The 21,428-nt window shown below is 47.4% G+C and overlaps 1 protein-coding gene and 1 long non-coding RNA gene across 2 annotated transcripts; one reads left to right on the forward strand and one right to left on the reverse strand.

The window, feature by feature from the left end:
- Window positions 1-2,392: 2,392 nt before the first annotated feature.
- LOC128410998 (uncharacterized) lies at window positions 2,393-15,846 on the reverse strand. Its single transcript, XR_008329665.1, has 2 exons — window positions 15,721-15,846; window positions 2,393-3,007 (listed from the first exon to the last, which is right to left on the reverse strand). It is a non-coding gene; the product is annotated as an uncharacterized LOC128410998 (long non-coding RNA).
- Window positions 15,847-15,964: 118 nt separating this feature from the next.
- Window positions 15,965-19,337, forward strand: CHAC1 (ChaC glutathione specific gamma-glutamylcyclotransferase 1). The gene is made up of 3 exons (XM_053382903.1): window positions 15,965-16,431; window positions 17,034-17,069; window positions 18,204-19,337. Exons 1-3 carry the CDS (start codon window positions 16,162-16,164, stop codon window positions 18,606-18,608), a joined length of 711 nt encoding a protein of 236 aa, XP_053238878.1. The 5' UTR covers window positions 15,965-16,161; the 3' UTR covers window positions 18,609-19,337.
- The last annotated feature ends 2,091 nt before the right edge of the window (window positions 19,338-21,428 follow it).

Raw genomic sequence — 21,428 nt, forward strand, 5'->3', positions numbered from 1 at the left:
CCCTGCGCCCAGAGAATAATCCTGTGAAGTGTAGTTTGCTAAGGGTGCTGAGCACACTTCAAAGTGTTGGTGCTGACCTTTAAAGCCCTAAACGGCCTCGGCCCTGTATACCTGAAGGAGCGTCTCCACCCCCATCGGACACCTCCACTGGACACTGAGATCCAGCGCCAAGGGCCTTCTGGCAGTTCCCTCATTGCGAGAAGTGAGGTTACAGGGAACCAGACAGAGGGCCTTCTTGGTAGTGGCACCCGCCCTGTGGAATGCTCTCCCTTCAGATGTGAAGGAAATAAGCAGCTATCTTCTCTTTAAAAGACATCTGAAGGCAGCCCTGTTTAGGGAAGTTTTTAATATTTAATGCTGCATTGTTTTTAACACTCGATTGGAAGCTGGGGAAACTCAGCCAGATGGGCGGGGTATAAATAATAAATTATATTATTATTACTATTATTATAAGTTACTTTTGCTGGGATTCTTGTGGGGTGTGTGTGTCTTAAATGCATGGTGTGTACACAGCCTAAACAGTTGTACTGAGGGAAAAGAATTATCAAAGCAAAAGAATGGCTTTGCCACAAAGATCAGGAAGTGAGAAAAAGGGTTATTTACTTAACAGTAAGCTATGAGTAACTGAAGGCTGGAACTGGTTTCAAAACAGCCTGCTACAGCAGCTGAGAAAGAGGGAACATCCATTATCACCCTGCGGGGAGGTGGAGTCCTGGAAAAACTGAGTGTACATCGGATTGAAGCAGCTCCTGAGGAGCAGAAGGTTGGCTCAGCTGGATTCGAAGCAGGGTACTTTTGGGTCCTAAAACTGCCAGGGCCTGCAGCATGATGCAATCCTGAAACTGCTATGTCACCTGTACCCAGTGAGGAGCACAATCATACTACGCTCGGAAAAAACATTCCAGAAGGATGGTTATATAATGCCATGACTATTCTTCGTTCATGTTGTGACTCTCATATTCCATTATGAGTTGTACAGCTACTTTAGCCAACATCTTCCAATGTGAGTCTGATGGTGGAGTGTGGGGTAGGGGTTGCCAGCTGTCCAGAAAAGCAACAACACAAGCAGCCTGGCCTCCTCGTGGCCTTAAACAGAGGTACAGAAAACAGCAGGTAAAGATTTTAGCAGCACGGAGAAGAAGTGGGCACTTTCATAGCCAATGCATGTGGGGAGAAATCTGCCCCCAACCTCCATTTGAAGAGCAGAACTTTGATAGCCAAGCCTTGCATGCAGACTGTACTGCTCTGCTCTGTATCTCAATATTAAGGGTGGCGGTAGGGAGGCACAAATGGGGCGCGGGTGGCGCTGTGGGTTAAACCACAGAGCCTAGGACTTGCCGATCAGAAGGTCAGCGGTTCAAATCCCCGTGAAGGGGTGAGCTCCCGTTGCTCGGTCCCTGCTCCTGCCAACCTAGCAGTTTGAAAGCACATCAAAGTGCAAGTAGATAAATAGGTACCGCTCCGGCAGGAAGGTAAACGGTGTTTCCGTGCGCTGCTCTGGTTCGCCAGAAGCGGCTTAGTCATGCTGGCCACGTGACCTGGAAGCTGTACGCCGGCTCCCTCAGCCAATAAAGTAAGATGAGCACCGCAACCCCAGAGTCGGCCACGACTGGACAATGGTCAGGGGTCCCTTTACCTTTAGGGAGGCACGAAGCTGTTGGGTGGGTTCACCTTCTCTTGCATGTTAGTCACATATTAGTCTGAATACCTCCACTTTTGGAGGCTGTGTGCTGCTCAATGCCAGTTGCTAGAAACTGCAGGAGGGAAGAGTGCTGTCAAGCTCAGGTCCTGCTTGCATGCTTCCCATGCTTATCCCATGCTTGGCCACTGTGAGAACAGGATGCTGGACTCGATGGGCAGCATCCAGCAGGCTCTTCTATTAGGTTCTCCTCCCTGGGAAGCAAGCCTGGGCCGTATGTATGGAGGTTCTGGACTGTCCAGATGACAAGATTCCCCTCTCAGCCTTGCTGATGTGGTCCAAAGGAGAGCAGAGCAATACTTTTGCACTAGCTCGGCTGCAGGAGTCCAACTGTCTTAGGGACTCCACTACCATTTTGTGTAGGGTTTACTCCTTAGTCTTAGCAAGGCAGTGAAGATTTAGAATCAGAGTTTTCCATCTCCTAGATAGGCTACCTTCCCATCCTGCATGCATATCTCAGTAAAGATAGGACAAGCACATATTTAGCCACAGTTGGCACACTGGTTATGTCCGCTATCATTTTTCCTGGGGAGTTGATTGCAGAGCTCAGTTTCTTTGAAGCCACTTACTCTAGAGCTCCACACCCTAATACAGGTTTTAGGAGGTGCTCTTGCCCTGTACAAAACACCCAGGTGGACACATCTAGATTTCATCATGCTCCCTCTCAATATTATTAAGTTCAGGTGGCAATAATATTTGAAAAGGCAGTTTCCTTTATTCCAGGACACTCTGGTACCAACAGACTGTGTGACCCTTGTTGCTTCTGCAATCATCCCTGGTGTCTGGGCAGCTGTGCAGGGGGCCAATTTATGCAGAAGCCTCTGGTGCTGAAATAGGATCTCCAATCTCCAAGACCAGTGTCAGGTTTCTGTGTGCAAGATGTAGTCAAGGATTTGCCCCTGCTCCTCCTCTTTGCCCTACCTTTTGCTAATTCTCACAGTCCTTTCCCATTGAGGACCAGTGATCAAGCAAGAACAGAAGTGAAGCAAACCCTCACATAGGATAGGAACCTCAGCCTGAAGGCAGTGAAATGCTGTCTCCAAGCTTTTTATTTCTCTCCCGGTAAAAGGGCATTGTTTGTGATGCTTTCACAAGAAACCCACTCAGACAGCAGAAGGGAGAGAGATCCAATCTGGTACTAAAACCAGAACTTGTCTTGGGGGCCCTTCAGACATCCATGGACTACTGCCCAACCTTGCCAGATGCTGGGAAAGCCCCTGCCGATCCATGAAGCCTGATGCAAAGGCTCCGTCCTGGGAATGAGTTGTCCAGGGTGATCTTGTTGCTCCATTAGCTCAATTCAACCATCTGGGAAAAAAGGGAACAAGCTCTGCTCATTCAACATGCAATTAGGAATCCTTTTCCTGAGTTTTATTCATTTGGGGAAGCACAGAAAATTGGGAAGCCAGGGCTCTGCCTCTGAGGTCATGCTCCCCAAACAGGCCAAAATGCAGCAAGGGCTTATTTTCATGGTACATAATATTTCAGATAGGTGCCAATGCTGGCCATGTTTGTGCTGCTGTTAGTTGGTTAGTATTCTCATCCTCCAAGAAGCATAGGGCTCTGCCAGAAGTCCTGTTTATTGAACATCCGTGCTTATTTGCTTGCACAAAGCTTACGCCATGTCCAGTCTATTGAACATTTGTGTGATTTGTTTACTGAGGCTGGGGAGTGTCATATGACAATGAGCATTCATTTCGATGTACTTGCACTGTATTTCTACATCCTCCGATAAATCATTTGTTTATCCCACACCTTTCAGGAGATTGGCTTGTCACTTTCCAAACCACAAAAAATCCATTTATTTATTCGCTTTAAAAGTGGATTTGTTATGCTAGGGTGACAGAGCACTTTCGCCCACTTTAATTGCACAAACCTACATTTCCGGGATACATTTGAATCCCTCCTGCAAACTAGTGACATTCTGGAGACACTGACAGTGTGGGAGGAGTTAGGTTGTTTCTCACAATGATGCTGTGAATATTAATCTGGGAGGATAGTGAGGGGAGGATAATCTGGGAAGGTCACTCTGTGAGCATTATGGGTAAAGAGAGATTTTCACCCTCCTCTCCCTGATCCAGCACCCAATTCTGTAGGATGCCAGCAAAAACAAAAATCTCTGATATACCTTGCTGACAACTTCTTCTTTCAAGAAGTGTAAAATGTTGAGGGGGATCTGCTGTCTTTGATTCAACCTTAACCAAGAGGGCACAGTTATGTAGCAATGTAGCATGAACTTTGGGGAAAGTAATGCTGGAATTCATGATCTTCTGGAATGGTAAATGTGAGCGAAGTCAAACACGTACCTTGGATTTCCAGAAAGTAGTAGTGGCCCTGGTAACTAAGCTAGAAGAGAGTAGGATAGTGGTAACCAAGCTAAACTGAATATCTTAAATGAAGGATGCCTAATGTCGTGTCCTCCAGGTGAGGCTGGACTACAACTCCCATCATCTCTGACCATTGGCAATGCTGCCAAAGCTGGCAGGAGCTGCTGAGACACTCTCTGCAAAATATGATGCATCTAAGCATCTATTTCAGGGCAGTATGATATCATGTTAGGCAGGCTTGTAAAAAGCCACTCACCCACTTGCCTGTGGCTTCAGGTGACCAGACAAGGAAGTTTTTTAAAAATTAGCTTGTTCTTTATTTAACTTTCTGAACACATGCCAAAAATTACAAACAGGCATGTGTCAGCAAGCAGTCTAGACAAGATGTTGTGGCTTGGTAGCACCTGAAGACACGCAAAGGCATATGTAAGGACAGGCAACTGGCAGCCCAGGGGTTAAAGCTGGCTGGTTTCCATTTGAAGGCATGATAGTCTCCCTCCTTCCATTTTATCCACAGCAACTGCTTTCTCCCATGCAAGAGAAGATGCAAGCAAGGAGCTCTCTAGCCCAGGGGTCAGCAAACTTTTTCAGCAGGGGGCCGGTCCACTGTCCCTCAGACCTTGTGGGGGGCCAGACTATATTTGGGGGGGGGGAATGAACGAATTCCTATGCCCCACAAATAACCCAGAGATGCATTTTAAATAAAAGGGCACATTCTACTCATGTAAAAACACGTTGATTCCTGGACTGTCCACGAGCCGGATTTAGAAGGCAATTGGGCCTGATCCTGCCCCCGGGCCTTAGTTTGCCTACCCATGCTCTAGCCCATATCTCTGATACAAAGAGCAAGTGAGAATATGGCCAAGCCCTCACCTTCTTGTGCGCATAGCCATTGAATGAGGATCAGCTCCCACATTGCACTCACAGTACTGTTGCCTCTGCAAAAGCACTCCCCACTGTGATCTCCAATACTACATGGAAAGCGGATCCAAGCGCCAGCCACAGAGGTGCATCCGACGTCTGTGTCTCACTTTTCAATTAGGCTTCTTTCAAGTTGGAAAGGATCCACATGATACCTGTTTCTACATGTTACAAAGCAATCTGGAAACTCATGATGGATTGCAGAGCTGATGTATAGGCTGCACACGAAGAGCTTGTTCAAGCCTCCTCCTCCTTTCCTCAGAATGTGAACAACAACACTTAGAGTCCTCTGCTTATTCTCCTCACTTGCTGCCTCCCATACAGAAACCAGGACACAGGCTGATGGACTGAGAGGAAGGAGAAGCAGAGCCTCTGTCCCACATTGGAAAGCCCTCTCCCTGGCCTCAGCTCATGCAGAAGCGAGACAATGCACAATGGAACTGAATTTGCTAGCCTCCAACCCCTTCTAAACAAAAAAATGCTGCCCCTGAGAGACCCTCCAAGTATCCCTATTTTCCAGGGACGCCCCTAATTTAGAGAAGCTGTCCCGCTTTCTGATTTGATCCTGGAATGTCCCACTTTTCCTTAGGATCAGAGGCGGAGGAAGGGGGATGCAGTGGGGGCAGACCGCCCTGGGCGTGCCCTCCCAAGCCTACCCTGAGCCTTCGGGGGAAGAGGGGAGCTGCGCCGCTTTGCCAGAGGCATTCCCCCCTTCCCCCTTTGTTTTGACAGCTGGGGGAGGCTTGGGAATCGTGGGCAGGTGGTGCACCGAATGTCCACCATCAGCAGCTCACTCCACCCTCATGTGCTGCTTACTCCACCCCTGGCTGCAGGGCAAACGCGCCGCTCTGTGCACCCAAGTGGCTCTCCTGCGCCTGGGAGGGCAACCTCCACTCCCCGTGCCCCTTGGGAGTGTGCCCACCCTCAGCAGCGTGGGCATATGTTCTGCCACTGCTTAAAGGGACCCCTGACCCGGCACTCTGGTTGCGGCACTCTGAGGTTGCGGCACTCATCTCGCTTTACTGGCCGAGGGAGCCGGCATACAGCTTCCGGGTCATGTGGCCAGCATGACTAAGCTGCTTCTGGCGAACCAGAGCAGCGCACAGAAATGCCGTTTACCTTTCCACTGGAGTGGTACCTATTTATCTACTTGCACTTTGACGTGCTTTCAAACTGCTAGGTGGGCAGGAGCTGGGACCGAGCAACAGGAACTCACCCCGTCATGGGGATTCGAACCACTGACCTTCTGATCAGCAAGCCCTAGGCTCTGTGGTTTAACCCACAACGCTACCCGTGTCTTAGAATGTCCCTATTTTCATTGGAGAAATGTTGTAAGGTATGGAGTTATCCAATCCCCGAACTGTCTGAAGGCAATCCTGTATAGGGAAGATTTTTAATGTTTAGTGTTTTATTATGTTTTTATATATGTTGGAAGCTGCCCAGAGTGGCTGGGGCAACCCAGTAAGATGTGTGGGTAATCAATAGTAAAATCAGCATTATAGAATGGGATGTCCCTGTTTTCATTGGAGAAATGTTGGAGGGTATGCCCTGATCAAAACTACTTGGCATCCCCTGGCCCCAGAATTACGTATGTACTTTATTACGCTGTCCTTTGGAGGGGAGGCCATGACAAGCAGAAAACAAAATCATTCCAATTTATACTGTGGTTCTGGGTACAGTGGTACCTCAGGTTAAGTACTTAATTCGTTCTGGAAGTCTGTTCTTAACTTGAAGCACCACTTTAGCTAATGGGGCCTCCTGCTGCCATTGCACGATTTCTGTTCTCATCCTGAAGCAAAGTTCTTAACCCAAGGTAATATTTCTGGGTTAGGAGAGTCTGTAACCTGAAGCGTATGTAACCCGAGGTACCACTGTACTTCCATACGTAACTTTTATAACACTATCTGTATTGTGTGTACAGTGTTTTGTTTTAGGATCCACACATCTTTACTGTTTTACTATTCAAGTTTATTTGCCTCATCATCCTCTTTTTTCCCATACTGTACTGATCAGCAGTGGCTCTCTGGGGTTTCAGACAGGGAAGTGTTTCACAGCAATACCTGGAGACACACCTTTGTTGTGGGTCCTCCTCACCTCCTTGCAAGTGGTGGGGCGGGGCGGGGGAAGGTGACACTGTTGCAACAGGAAAATAAACTGAAGTATCTGAAGAAGTGTGCATGCACACGAAAGCTCATACCAAGAACTAACTTAGTTGGTCTTTAAGGTGCTACTGGAAGGAAAATAAACATCTGCCTTGTTTTGTCTGGTTCCATCCATTCTTAGGGGAATCCCTTGATGGGAGCTGGGCTGTAAAAGCCAACCCCAAACTTTTCGTATAACAATTACAATAGTGTAGAAGGTCCATTGCAGTTCCACAACCAAAAAGATTGCTGGGGCAAGGGGAATGGCAAATGCAATACTGTATTATTATTATTATTATTATTATTATTATTATTATTATTATTATTATCTGAAGAATGGGTAAACCGGGGCTCTAAGGCCCATGGGCAACAAGTGGCCTATGGGGGTCGTTTTACCAGCCAACGAGCTGCGCTCAAACCAAGCTGCCCTCTAGACAAGTCCCCACACACTGTGCTAAACCAGTGCAGCTTTCACGTCACCAGAAATTGCATCTGCGCATGTGCAGATGCAGGAAATCACGTCTGCATGGACGCAGATGCTAGAAATTGCACCAGCCTGCAGTCCAGACCACGGAGGGGGCTCCGTGGCAGTGAACCAGCCCAGGCAAGGTAAGCCTTGCCAACCCCTGGGGTAAACCAAGGAGTGCACGGAGGCTGCGATGCCTAGCCGGCCATGCCTGTGATCATGGCTATACAGTGGTACCTTGGTTCTCAAACACCTTGGTACTCAAACGCCTTGGTTTCCAAATGCCAAAAACCTGGAAGTAAGTGTTCCGGTTTTCAAAAGTTTTTTCGGAAGCTGAATGTTCAGTGCAGCTGTCAGTTATTGTTTCCAGGGTGCCTGCACCAATCAGAAGCTGCGCCTTGGTTTTCAAACATTTCGGAAGTCAAACGGACTTCCGGAATGGATTAAGTTCGGCGCTTTTGTTTTTGCTATTTATTTTGCGTTTTTGTTTTTGAGGCTTTTTTGGTTAATTTGTTTTTGTGACTGTGTGGAACCCAGTTCAGCTACTGATTGATTGATTGTGTGACTGTGGAGATGGATAAAAGCCCCCCATCCAAACAATGACTATCATCAGTGCAGGTAAGAAAAAATAATAATTTTATTTTTAATCATCTACAATACTGTCTTATTTATTTTATAGTACAGTACATTGATTATTGCTTTCATTTTATGTATCAATGGTCTCATTAGATAGTAAAATTCATGTTAAATTGCTGTTTTAGGGGTTGTTTTTAAAAGTCAGGAACGGATTAATCCATTTTGCATTACTTTCTATGGGAAAGTGCCCCTTGGTTTTGGAACGCTTTGGTTTTGAAATGGACTTCCGGAACGGATTAAGTCTGAGAACCAAGGTACCACTGTAAATCATTCTGAGTCATGAATTTCAGCTCACTATAAAGAGTTTCGATTCACAAACTAGAAAGAAGAAATGGTGCTGTTTGTTTTCTTAAGCTTATGGACAAGGTTTCTTTCTCTCAGGCTTTCTGCACATGGCTTCAGTTTTATTTGTGTTTCATTCTGAAACCTTATCTTGCGTTTCAGATGAATGACTCAGGTCCATCAACCATCACAAGAACAGACTGGCTGGTGCTTACCTTCAATGCTCTACAAAAGAAATGGGCATTTCCCTTCGCAGGAACTCATGTGTCAAAGATGCTAGCCTGTCGGGTTTGGATAATATGGCATTGCTGAGAGAAGCTGGTTTATCTTAGTGCTGTGTCAGAAGTTAGCTGGCTCATTAAAGGTAGTCTGGCTCGTTAAAAGAAACAAATAGTGAAACTAGAGTAGAAAAGGTCACAAAAACAGGAATAGTCACCTTGTTTGTAACCTTCAGAGGCAAAGCTGACAACATATTAATTCATGAATCAAGAGACTTTCAAGTCACATCTGCACCAAACATTTAAAGCACTTCTATATCACTTTAACTGGCATGGCTTTCCCCAAAGAATCCTGGGAAATGTAATTTGTTAAGGTTGCTAAGATTCATTTTCTGCATGAGGTTGTTGTTGTTATTAATATTATTATTTTATTTATACCCTGCCCATCTGGCTGGGTTTCCCCAGTCACACTTCCAGCAAAATATAAAAACGTAATAAATTTATGGGGAGAGGTAATCTCCCCATAAAATTCTATACCAGCCAGGCAGCAGAAACCTCTCACCCCTTCCTTTGGTCCATGGGTTGTAAAGAACAGATGTGATCCTTGAAATAGCTGAGGGGCAAAAGCGGGAGGGAGGCTCCTGTTGGAGCTTGTGAGCTACCCAACCATTGAAGCTCTGGGGTTTAAATACAGTTTGGGACTAATGAAACTCCAAGGAGGGGGGAAAGCTTCCAGGATGAGCAAATACTGTATAACACCTTTATTCCTCTGTACCGCAGTTGATTACCTGCAAGTTCTCCATATGTTTACTGAGATAAATTTGAGGTTGAAAGGACACGACCCGTTTCTCTGCATGTTTCCTGAATCATGAGCTTACCTTTGGAGGAAGGAGCCATTTCTCCCTTTCCCCGCCCTGAATAATTGGTCCTAGTCTAGGGCAATTAATCTCCTCAGTCCAGTAGTTACTTGCAGGCAAATACGTGCTATTTAGAGAAAGTGAACTCCCTCAAGTATATGGCTAGCCTATTAGTTGTGGGCCTTCCACACACCTGAACAATCTTATGTGCTAGATATGCATGCCAAAGGCACAAGTAGCTTTCTTTTTAAAAAGCAACAACAATGTAGAGCAGAGGTTTTCAACCATTATGCCATGGCACCCTGAGGTGCCTTGAATGATGGTCAGGGTATGGTTACCAGACATCCCTGTTTCCCAGGGACAGTCCCTGGATTTACAAATCTGTCCCCGGACAAAATCCGTCCCCGGAATGTCCCCGGATTTCATTTAATGTGCCCAGATTTATATTTAAAGTGTTGTAGATTTATTAGTAGGGAATTAATGTTCCCTACTACATCATATGGGGACTTCTGGCGAGGCAAAATGGCGGGCGCCATGGCAGCGAGCAGCTCCTGAAGCCAGCCAGAGCCAACTGCGCTACCAGGCTGGCTCTGGGCTGCTGAGACTGCCACTGTCGCTGCCGTGGGGGAAACCGAAGACGCCTGGCACGTCAACTGGGGGAACCGCTGACACACACACCCTGCAACCCGAATCAAGCCGGGAGTGAGAGCGCCCAGCCAACTGGCCAACTGCCCAGCGGCGCTCCGGGGCCAGGAAAACCCTGGAGCTGATGCAGGGAGAAAGGGGAGAGAAGAAGGAGAAGGAAAGAGAAAAAGAGGAAGGAGAAAAAAGAGGGGAGCCCCAACCTTGCCGCGCCGCTGCCGCCGCCGCTGAGGAAGAAAGGTAGGAGGGCACTGGGAGGGCAAGGACATGTGGCCGAGCCCAGGTCCGACCCGAGTCTACTCCACGGTGGCTAGCACTCCAAGAGAGCAGGCTCGGACCCAGAGGAAGGCCATGCGACAGAGGAGACCACAGAAAAGAAGATATTACTTCTTCTTCTTCTTCCTTCTTTTTTAAAAAAACTTTTTTAAAAAATAACTTTTTATTTCTTTTTTCAAAAAAAAGTGTCCCCGGATTCTTTGGAAAAAATCTGGTAACCTTAGGTCAGGGGTGCCGCGGCAACACTGGCCTCAGTCCCTCTTTCCTTCCCTCCCTCCTCTGATGCCCTCTCACATCTCTGCCTCCCAAAGGCTTGTTTGTTGCAGCAGCCCTGCTCCTGCCACTGCTGCCTCCCAAGATAAAGTGCTGGCCTTAGATTCGCCTTTGGCCAGTCTCCATTGTGCCACTATGGTTAAGGGCATCCACTGCCCTGTGGGGCAGTGCGATGAGGCACTCTGTGGCACTGTTGGGATTAGTAACTCAGAGAAGGTTTGGGAACCTTCAAGCTTCCAAGAGGTCCAGGAGTTAACCTCAAAGGATGCAGAGCCATGGCTAAAAGCCATGAAGGCTGAACTTGATTCCTTAGAAAGGAACAAGACCTGGGAGCTGGTTCCAATAGTACCAGGGATGAATTTTGGCATGTAACTAGTATACATCATTAATAATCATTGAATCGTAGAATTGTAGAGTTGGAAGGGACCCCAAGGGTCATCTAGTCCAACCCCCTGCAATGCAGGAATCATGATCATAATCATAAATCTGGACATCTAAAATGCTTACATATATGCGTGTCTTTTAAGTCAGCAGTGATGGATTATTTTTATTGTTAATGTGAGCCGACTTTGTTGTTGTATTTTTGTTTGTTTGTTATATTTGCATAACAAGGAAAAGGGGAGGGAGAAATTCCATCTAAGCAGCCATGTGATTGCTGCCAGTTTCTACCCAATTCTTAAAACTTAACCCTTTCTGAGACATATAGAAGAATTGTTAAAATAGCAGCTTGAATCTATCCTATGTAAATATAATCTGCTTATATGAAAAACATTGCTGTTATTAAAAAAAAAACCCAGCTAGTTTGATTTATTATACATGGGTTCACTCTAACTCCATAGGGTCATGCAGTTGCCCAACAAACTGCGCAAACCGGAATCCTATGAAAGGAAGTGGTTTTCCACCAAGTCTTGATTGTTAACTAGAAAGAATAAACGTCAAGCAGAAAGCTGACGCAAGACAGGCCAAACTGAACTGAGTTTGCATTGCACTGCCAGTTGTTACCTCGCTGTCAGTGTTCTCTGAACAGTACGATCTCTCCATGACTCTGGTTTATCTATATAAGTTTCTTAGCTGGTCACTGTCCAGCAATCTCCAGCACAGGAACATCCTCAGCTTGCTTCTAGATGTATGATGTCTGTAGCTGAAGTGAAGATAATTGCTTTTGTTACAGTCCGTTCCGATGCATCACCCCAGCTCTGTAAATGGCCTTCTTGCTTGGCTGTGATTCACCATTGTCAGAAAGAAGCCTAATCCATACCTGTGCATATGCCTCAGTCACCTGAGACTAACACACTGAATGTTCACCCTGGAGGGATAATTTGTTTACTAAATATGAGCCAGTAATTCCACTCCTCCACTATAGCCTGGCGAGGAACAGTTTCTCACAGCAAAATTCTAATCTAGCCTGACTGGGATGCAGGTCTTGCAAAGCACCATGTCTGTTGCTGACTCTGCATACCAGAATCCCAAGTACTTGACCCAGCCTCGATTTGTCTTCATCCAATGATATAACACATGGGTAGACAAACTAAGGCCCGGGGGCCGGATCTGGGCTAATAGCCTTCCAAATCCAGCCCGCAGACGGTCCGGGAATCAGCGTGTTTTTACATGAGTAGAATGTGCCCTTTTATTAAAAATGCATCTCTAGGTTATTTGTGGGGCCTGCCTGGTGTTTTTACATGAGTAGAATGTGTCCTTTTATTTAAAATGCATCTCTGGGTTATTTGTGGGGCATAGGAATTCGTTCATTTCTTTTTTTTCAAAATATACTCCGGCCCCCCACAAGGTCTGAGGGACAGTGGACCGGCCCCTTGCTGGAAAAGTTTGCTGACCCCTGATACAAAAGTTTGGGACATTTTGCCCCCTGAGCAGTTGACAAGCTGAATTCCAAACTAGGAAGTGGTTATGAGGGGCAGTGGGTCTCAAAGTTTTCCTACCCTGTGAAGTAGATTAAACTGAGGGAGGATTTATGTCATGCCACCCAGAAGGATACATGGCCAGGCAGGGCTTTGAATGTAGGTATTAGCATTTTGGCATTTGCAGCATGCTGTCCCCTCAGAAATGGAAATGCAGGTTCTGAAGCCATGGGTTTTAAGTTAAGTGTTCATGTGAACATTTTAATTCAGTATCACTTTCAAAAAGTAAATAGAAGCATTAAAAAAAAATTCCCAAATGATTCTGAAGGCACATTTTAAAACAAAGTACATAAACCTTGAAAAGCTATTGCAAATTCTCTCTATGGTGCAACAAGAATGGGCCCAGTCAGCTCTGTACCTTGTCCAAGGGCTGCTACAGAGGTTAGCACTCATAATATGTGCAAGGTGCTTGAGATGCACCACTTAAATGTTTGACCTAGTAGGGTTAGGAAAGTCTAGTCAGTGAGCAGTTCAGCCTCTGCCTCTTCGTATCTTTCTTCCTCTCCCTGCCTAAATTAGAGAATTTGGGGCCATACCCAACACGTCACTGCCTGTTGTCTTTGAACCCACAGGAACTCTTGAGTCTTGCATGATCTATTTAAGTTACCGGGTGCTTCATGCCTCATCATTAGATATATGGGCACTCATAATCCAGACCTTTCTCTTGCCTTGATTATTATCTCCAGACCACTATCTTTAAAGGCCATTATAGATTTCTCAGACCAATCTTTACTCTTGATCCGAGCCAATGTTTGAATTACAGGCTGGGCAGAGGAGGGCCAGCCTACTTTTCTTTTGTGACAGTCTCTTTAACCACAGTTTCTGAAGGCAACAGGGAAACTATGGTTTCATTAAAATGGATGGGAGGAGTCAGGCAGTAGGGCTTATTGATGTATCCCCATGCCCAATAATTCAAGCACTGAGCTGCACATTGCCATTGAGATGGCTAATACCTTGACACCATTGTCAGAGCAAATTGTAACCACATCCTGTGCCTGGCCCACTCACTTCATCTCACATCCACTGCGTTGTTATCCATGCATCCGGCAACCCTTGCAAAAACTGGTGAGCAAACAATTTTATTCATTCATTTTGGTCAAGTGACTAAAAGCAAGGTCAGATTCTTGCAATCGTTTTGTATTATCCCCATGCATTTTCTGCACCCCACCCCTAAATCCTAGCTAGTAGCAGGGCTTTTTGCAGCTGGAACCCGCCGGAACTTGCTGGAACTCAGTTCCGGCACCTCTCAGGTGGGTGGCATTGCAAGAGAACAAAGGAGGCATTTGTGGTGAGTTCCAGCACCTCTTTTTCTAGAAAAATAGCACTGGCAAATATTTCCATCTTACCACTGTCCGCTGAGGTGGCACAACCCCTCAGGAAGCCATGAGGACCAGATCTCAGCACAGATACCCCCCACAGCAGCTGCTACTAGCACCACTGACTTCTGCTCGCCTCAAGCAACAGTTCAGCAACTGATGATGACACAGAATAGAGAGCAGATGGTGACACGAGACACAGGCCTGGTTCTAGGTTATGAGAAGCCCTCAGCAAAATACCTTTGGTGGGCTCTCTATTCTTCTTCTCAGCAGGACTAATGCTCCCCTCCGTGCTGCCCACAGGGAGGGAGAGAGAGAGAGAGTGACTGGGTGCTCCTGCAAAAACCTCTTCACTGTCCTAAGAACATAAGATCAGGCCAAAGACCCACCAAGTCCAGCATCCTGTTCTCACAGAGGTCTATGGAAAGTCTCAAAGCAGGACCTGAGTGCAACAGCACTCTCCCCACTCATGCTCCCCAGCAACTGACATCCAGGGATGCTCTGCCTCCAAAGGTAGAGGTACAACTCACATAGCCACCATGGCTAGTAGCCCAATCCTTCTCATCCAGGGTGAATGTCAAACGTCACAGGGCAGCCTCTACCACCTGCGGTGGTGGTTTTGCCACCTCAGCATCCAAGGGGAAATCCAAGCCAGTAGGCCCTCCAAGTGGACTCTGGGGCCTCAGCAACTGCCTGGCCATGCTAAGCCAACACCCATCCTGCTCCAGCCTCTTGCACTTAAGCCAAACAACCTCTAAGGTGCCCATGGTTCTCCTGCATGTGGGTTTCTTGTTAGCTGGAGAATATAGATCGTCTTATGAAAAGGAGGATTTATGAAGATGCCTGTAACCACAGCTGTAGCTACTGGGAAGGGGTACTGTTTTTTTGCCCTCCAGAGGGGCACCATTGAGCACCCCAGCCTATGTTTGTGTGTGTACGTAAATGTGCATGAGATGTGTCTTTGACCCGGACTGGTATATTTCAACGTAGGGTTGGTATATTTCAAAAAGTAGAATTCCCGACACCCCAAATTGGATGAGCTCTTTTTGGGAACAACCCCGAATTGTGTTTTTTGGGGGGGGATTTTAAGCTTTTTGAGCTGTCTCTGCTGCTTTTTCCATCGTGCTGCCATACATCCAGGTTTTCCCCTCACATTTGCCAATTTGGCAAAATCCCCCCCCCCCCATTTTTACAACAAAAAGCCAGGCCTAAATAATGCCTTGTTTCGCCCCGCTATCTGCCCGAAACCATCACAAGGAGCAGACCCCTTTACTTATTGACATCAGCTGCTTTTACCATAGTAATATACCACAGAGTACTATGGCATGGTAGAGTTGGGAGGCGCATCTAGTCCAGCCCGGGGAATATGCCAGAGATGGAGGAAAGGGTGCCTCTTTTTCTTTGTATCCTGTATTGCTCGTTTCTATTTCGATATTTAAAACAACCAGTGGTGTACGATACAGCCCCCTCTCCGCAAATCCTTTAGAGGTGCCAATATGATTTCATGGTACCCTCCCGCCAAGGGAGGGGGGGTCCTGCCGATCAGCACTGCTCAGCATGTACTGTATTCTATATCACGTATAAACTGGGGTCAAGCTACTGCCCCTAAATGCCCTCGGCGGCCGATGCACAGACTTGCACCCCGTTAAGGCCACCCGCCAAAGCAGGTTTCTCCCCGCTGACCCCGATCCTCCGCCCCGCGCCTGGCTGCGCCCGCAGCCCGGCCGAAAGGACCGCCTGATGCAATCACCTGCCTCCTTTGCTCGAAAGCTTCCAGCCGAGTTGCATCATCCCGGCTTGATGCAGCGGGCGGCGGGGGGAACCCAATCGGCGCGCGCGCTCCGCCCGTGACCGACAGCTCCCTCTGAGCAATCCAGATTCCAGAGAGGCGGGACAACGCGCGGCTACCGTGACGCCGGAGGCGCTGATTGGAGAGCGGCGGCGCGAGCCGCAAGAATTCCATGACAGCTGGGTGGGGTTTGCCCGGCGAGCTGGTATTTAAAGAGGCTGGAGATGCAGGAGGCGCACAGTTAATCGTGGAAGCGTCCGCTTTGCTCTTGCCTCCTCGCGGCCAGCCAGCGTGCCAAGCATTTGCTACCTTCTCTCCTGGGCAGCCTCCTTCCCCGGAGCGCAGGTCCAGCGCTGCCGCTTCCAAGGCGCAGGCTGCTTCCCGGGTTCCTCGCGCGGGGCCATGAAGCGGGATCCGCTGCCGCTGCACCCGCATCCTCCTCCTCCTCCTCCTCCCAGCGGAGGGGAGCGCCCCCTTGGGCGGCCGCAGCAGGAGGAAGACCTGGCCGCCGCGGAAGGCGGGCCGCCCAAATCCCCGCTGTGGGTCTTCGGCTACGGCTCGCTGGTGTGGAGACCCGATTTCGAGTTCACGTCGCGCAAAGTGGGCTTCATCCGCGGCTACACCCGCCGCTTCTGGCAAGGAGACACCTTCCACCGGGGCAGCGAGAAGATGGTGAGAGGGGGCGCCCCTTTACTTGGGGGGGCGGAGATCGGGGCGGGGGTGATGTATGGGCGCCTCTCTGTCCTGGGTCTCTCTCGGCATGGGGGTGATGGGTGGGCGCTTCTCTGTCCTGGGTCTCTCGGGATGGGGGTGATGGGTGGGCGCCTCTCTGTCCTGGGTCTCTCTCGGGATGGGGTGATGGGTGGGCGCCTCTATCCTGGGTCTCCCTCGAGGCGGGGGTGGGAGTGATGGATGGGCGCCTCGCTATCCTGGGTCTCTTTCGGGAAGAATGCCTGTGGGTGGCGACCCTGGTGGTGGTGCAGGTTTGGAACGGATGGGTAGCTTATAAGCAGCATTTGCTGCTGAGGGAGCTGGTTTGAAGAGGGGCTGCAGATCCGCACGACCCCTTTTGCCCTTGGCTTGGCATTGCCCGTGTGCTGGCTGGAGAGCAGCTTGTGCCTCCTGTGTGGTTGGCCTGCAGTGCTGGCACCGTGCGGGTCTCCTTGTGGAGCATCCTTGGGTGTGGCGGTGCTTCGCTTGCGCTTTCCGGGTGGATATCTGATACTGTATGTTAACTCTGACTTTCCTCTCCCTCCCTTTCCTCTCCTGTTTAGCCTGGTAGAGTGGTCACCCTCCAAGAGGATTATGAGGTAAGTTATTTATACCTACATCTTTATCCAGTTCATTCAACACACCTGTAAAGCAAGTCTTAATCTGGGTTCTTCTGGGCATAATCCAGAACAGTTCTAAGAGTTCACCACCTCCCCTTTAGTTCCTGTACAGAGGGGGAAGGGGAGGTTCGTCACAGTGCTGCAGCTAGACATGTAGCATTTGTTGTTTCTATGGCTTTAGGAGAATGCCCAAAATGCCTCAAGAAACATTAGGCGGTTGGGATAGTGGGATGCTGTGTATATAGTAAGGGACCATGAACATGGACTTATCTTCAGGTGATGAGAGAAAGCTGAGATAATATTTGAGACATCCTACAAGATAAATAGTTGCTGAAAAATATTTGGTATGTGGTTGAGTCAATGGTGCCATGTCCTTCCTGGAGCCTCTGTAAGAGCCGATTGGATTAATCACTCAGTGGGTAGACTGGAGTGGAAGGAATAGCCAGTGTTTTCATAATTTAGTGGTCTCTGACTTCTCCAGCCTGCCTCAAAGTCCTTTAAAATGAGATTGGACTTGGCAGCAAGCTGTATGTTATGCATAGCTGGACAGGAGATGAGGAAATGCAAAATTGCTTCAGTTGGTAAGGACTGCTCTGTGAGCAAGTCTTAGTATTTCTTTGTTACCAAGACATGTAGTAAAATGAGCAGAAAATTGTCAAAAATGTCTTTGTGTGGATATTAAAGTCTCTATCGTTTATTATACAGTTATAGACCCACTGAAAGTTTAAGTCTGAGACATAATTGAGGAGCAAAACACAGCTGATCAGATGCATTTTGGACCAATCTGTAGTCTTTCTGAGAACAATAAGCTTGTTTCTGCATGAGTTTTCAGAATAAAAATGTAAAAGTGATGGACAAGGTGATAAGAAAATCTATCTGTGCTCTCCTTTCATATCACAAAAGGAGTTGTCACAACAAGGATAATGGTGCTTTCTTTTGAAGAGACATTTATCCATCCCTGACCAGTGCTTTTAGGAGCCTTGTGTGACCTAGTTAACAGGTTTACGTAAAAAACAGGAGTTTCCTCAGCTTCCAGAATATAATGATGCATATGATTCTGTTTCTGCCTCTGTCACAGCAAGTAATCCTTGGCAATTTTTTTATTCATTGCAGGGTTGCACATGGGGGGTTGCCTATGAACTCCGTGGTGATCAAATTGCTGCTTCGCTTAAATATTTAAATATGCGGGAAGCCGTGCTTGGAGGCTACGACACCAAGCTGGTGAAGTTCCACCCCCAGGATAAAGAGACTGATGAGCCTATCCTAGCCCTGGTTTACATTGCAACCCCGCAGAATCCCTCCTACCTTGGTCCAGCATCTGAAGAGGACATTGCAGCTCAAATAATAGTTTCCAGTGGTCGTTCTGGCCACAATATAGAGTACCTTCTGCGGTTGGCAGACTTCATGCGCTACTTTTGCCCTCAGGTAGAAGATGAGCACTTGTTCTCAATTGAGGAGGCTCTGATCTCCATCCTGCCCTACATATACCAACCTGAGGAGTCTTCAGCGGAAGAATGAACGTGACTCTGCCCTCCAGAGGGGCTGAAGTATACCTTTTTGACCAAGAACAGGAGCAAACACAACAGACACACTTTTTAATACAACTAAAAGTCAGATTAATAAAGCCAATGGGTGAAGCAGTTTTAAGAGGGGAGGGATACTTCTTGTCAGTGGACTGGCAGTAGAAACTGGAGAGAGCCTCCATTGTTGCAGGGCGAGAAGCTGCCTGAAAAATGCTCTGGAAGGCTCCAATCCTATGCATGCTAATCTGGGAGCAAGTCCTATTGCATTTGCTGAGGCTTACTTCTGAGTAGATTTGCAAATGGGGTTTGAGGAAGCCAAACTGTGTTCTTTTTTTCATCTTCAAAGGGAAGGGCCAGAAGCTACAATGTGCTTTTCTTAAGTGTTTCTGAAGCGCCCCCGCCCCCGCCTCAAATCACCCTAAGCAGGGACTTGGCAGCAGTGTTGAAATGCTGTGAGCTTTGCTCTACCTCACAAACTGGCAGAAGAGCCACAAATGTGTGGCACAGAGTGTCTTCTAGGTCAAAGGAGTCGGCCTCTTTCTCCAGCTTGACCTTCACTAGTACGCCCAGGGTTGAGTGCAATATGAACTTGTATTACCTTCTGTAGGCTCAAATGGGGCCAAATTTGCTTTCGACTTGTCTTAAGTGAACAGTTAATGCACTACTTTTTTATATATAACTTGAAGATGTATTTATTGTAATGAATATATATATATTTCTTGAAGGGAAAGTGTCCAAGTTGTTTGCTCGTCTCCTAGTAAATGCCGTGCAGGGCAGGGAATGCTGCAAGTTTGTGTTATGGGGTCATGCCTTCTGGTTTCAGAACCATTTTAGGTACAAGAGTTTCCAATCTTAGTTGGCAGCCACAAGCCTGCTCCATTGAGGCAGCATTCTGAAAATAGTTCAGCTATGTGCCACCTGGTGTACAATATTACTGTCTTCCTCCCGTAAATACTACATCTGTCTTCTTTCTGCTTATGTAACTGCAAGGTATAAGCACCAAAAACTTTGTCATTTATATCCAATTTTCACTACATTCTGATTCATCAAACAGCTCTTCCCCCCTCTCCCCAATATCTAAGCTTTGTAAAAGCACAAGACATTAATGTCTCTGGATTCATTAGGCATGAACATAAAGGGCCTGTGCTGAGTAGACTAGAGCACTGGTGGGGGATCTGAGCCATTCAGATGCTGTTGGACTCCCAACTCTCATCAGCCCTAACGATCAGGGATGAGGGAAGCTGGAGTCCGGCAACAGGTGAGGACCACTGGCTCCCCAGCCCTGATGATTGGACAAGCTAGGCTGGCTGTAGTTCCCTGTTTCAGTGACACTCTGAGAGACACTGCTGCTCTTGCTCTTTTGTTAACACAGCTTTGGACATTGTGTTCCAAGAGGAGAAGAGCCCAATACTTGACTTCTCGCTGCTGTTTGTGTACATAAGGAGGAACTGTGTGTGCCTCTTGTGCCCAGACATAAACCAAACTGACATTATAGTTAACATAAATTAGAGAAGGGAAACTTTATTGGTCTTACCTTGGATTTATTGGTCTTTGCCATGGGATTTCTTGCAAAAGGTATATGGAGAGACCTGGGTAACTACCCATCTGCAAAGCTATTGTTCCTTCACCAACAGCCAGTTGCTTTGGGTCATCTGAAATTATTTGCTCGGTCAGCGTTTTTTCTGCAGCACGTCTGTCATAAGCACTACATAATGGGATGCATGATGTATGGGTTGATGTGGCCCACCCCAAGGGTCTTGCATCAAGATAGCATCCTTGTCCCTTTCAAATTCCATTTCTAAAACTTGCAATAGACAGGATGTGCATGATGCCTCTGCAACCTCTCCATGTGGACATCATGCAACACCAGGGGCAGAGGGTTTATCATCTTTCACACCCACCACTGGCAGCTGAATGTCTCTCCCATAAGGCACAAGTGACTTGTCATTTGGAAACTTCTTTTCTGCGCTTGAGAGCAGCAGAGGCACCATAAAAGCGCAATGCTACTGAGCAACCTTCTGCTCCTACCCAGTTCAGACAGTAGTGGTAACTGCTGAAGTCCTACACCTTAGCGGTTTTCTTGAATGAAAGCAGGTGCTAGACTGAATCTCCTCCTGCATTCTAGAAGCATTCAGTTTCTGCTTCTGGTGCCTTGGCAGGGATTAAACTTGCTTGGAACCAGAAGGCCTTTTTATCTGAGAGGCAGCAGCTCATACTGGCTAATGCCCAATTTTGTTTGGCCACAATTAATGTTCAGTAGATGAAGCTGGAAGCCTTCTGCCATGGGAGTATTTCTCTCTGCATATTTCAGTGGAGAAATTTGAATATCCTGGGAAACAAAAGTGCTGTGTTTGGCCTTTAACTGTAGTTTTGTCTCCCACTATCACGCTGCAAGAATGCCTATGAAAATAATTTTTAGAGTTTAGACTGTGGCTGCAAAAGTGGCATAAGCACCTACTGCCCATCATATTGCTGGTGCTGAAAACTCATGCACCTCATACTGACATTGAGTTGTGGGGCAGGGACACTAGATAGACACACAAACACCATTTTAAGCCAGGGATGGGAAAGATGTGGCCGTCTAGATGGTGTATCCTCATTTCCCATCAGCCCCAGCCAGCATTGCTGAGGGGAGCTGTAGCCTATCAACATCTATAGTTTCCCCACTCCTAGTCAAAACACTTCTAGATGTGGAGTGTGTCCCTGTTGTATAGCATGGAAACACAGGAGCCATCACTATTAGGCCCACGACCCTCTGCAGGGGCCCATGGCCAAGCCTTAGAACATTCCACCTCTACTGCTGTATGCTCTACTT

Source organism: Podarcis raffonei, chromosome 1, assembly GCF_027172205.1.
Source record: "Podarcis raffonei isolate rPodRaf1 chromosome 1, rPodRaf1.pri, whole genome shotgun sequence".
NCBI lineage: Eukaryota > Metazoa > Chordata > Lepidosauria > Squamata > Lacertidae > Podarcis > Podarcis raffonei.

Coding starts and splice junctions, on each gene's coding strand:
- CHAC1 (XM_053382903.1), top strand. CDS start 16,162: ATGAAGCGGGATCCGCTGCCGCTGCACCCGCATCCTCCTCCTCCTCCT. Junction 16,432..17,033: donor ACCGGGGCAGCGAGAAGATG/GTGAGAGGGGGC, acceptor TCTCCTGTTTAG/CCTGGTAGAGTGGTCACCCT. Junction 17,070..18,203: donor CCCTCCAAGAGGATTATGAG/GTAAGTTATTTA, acceptor TATTCATTGCAG/GGTTGCACATGGGGGGTTGC.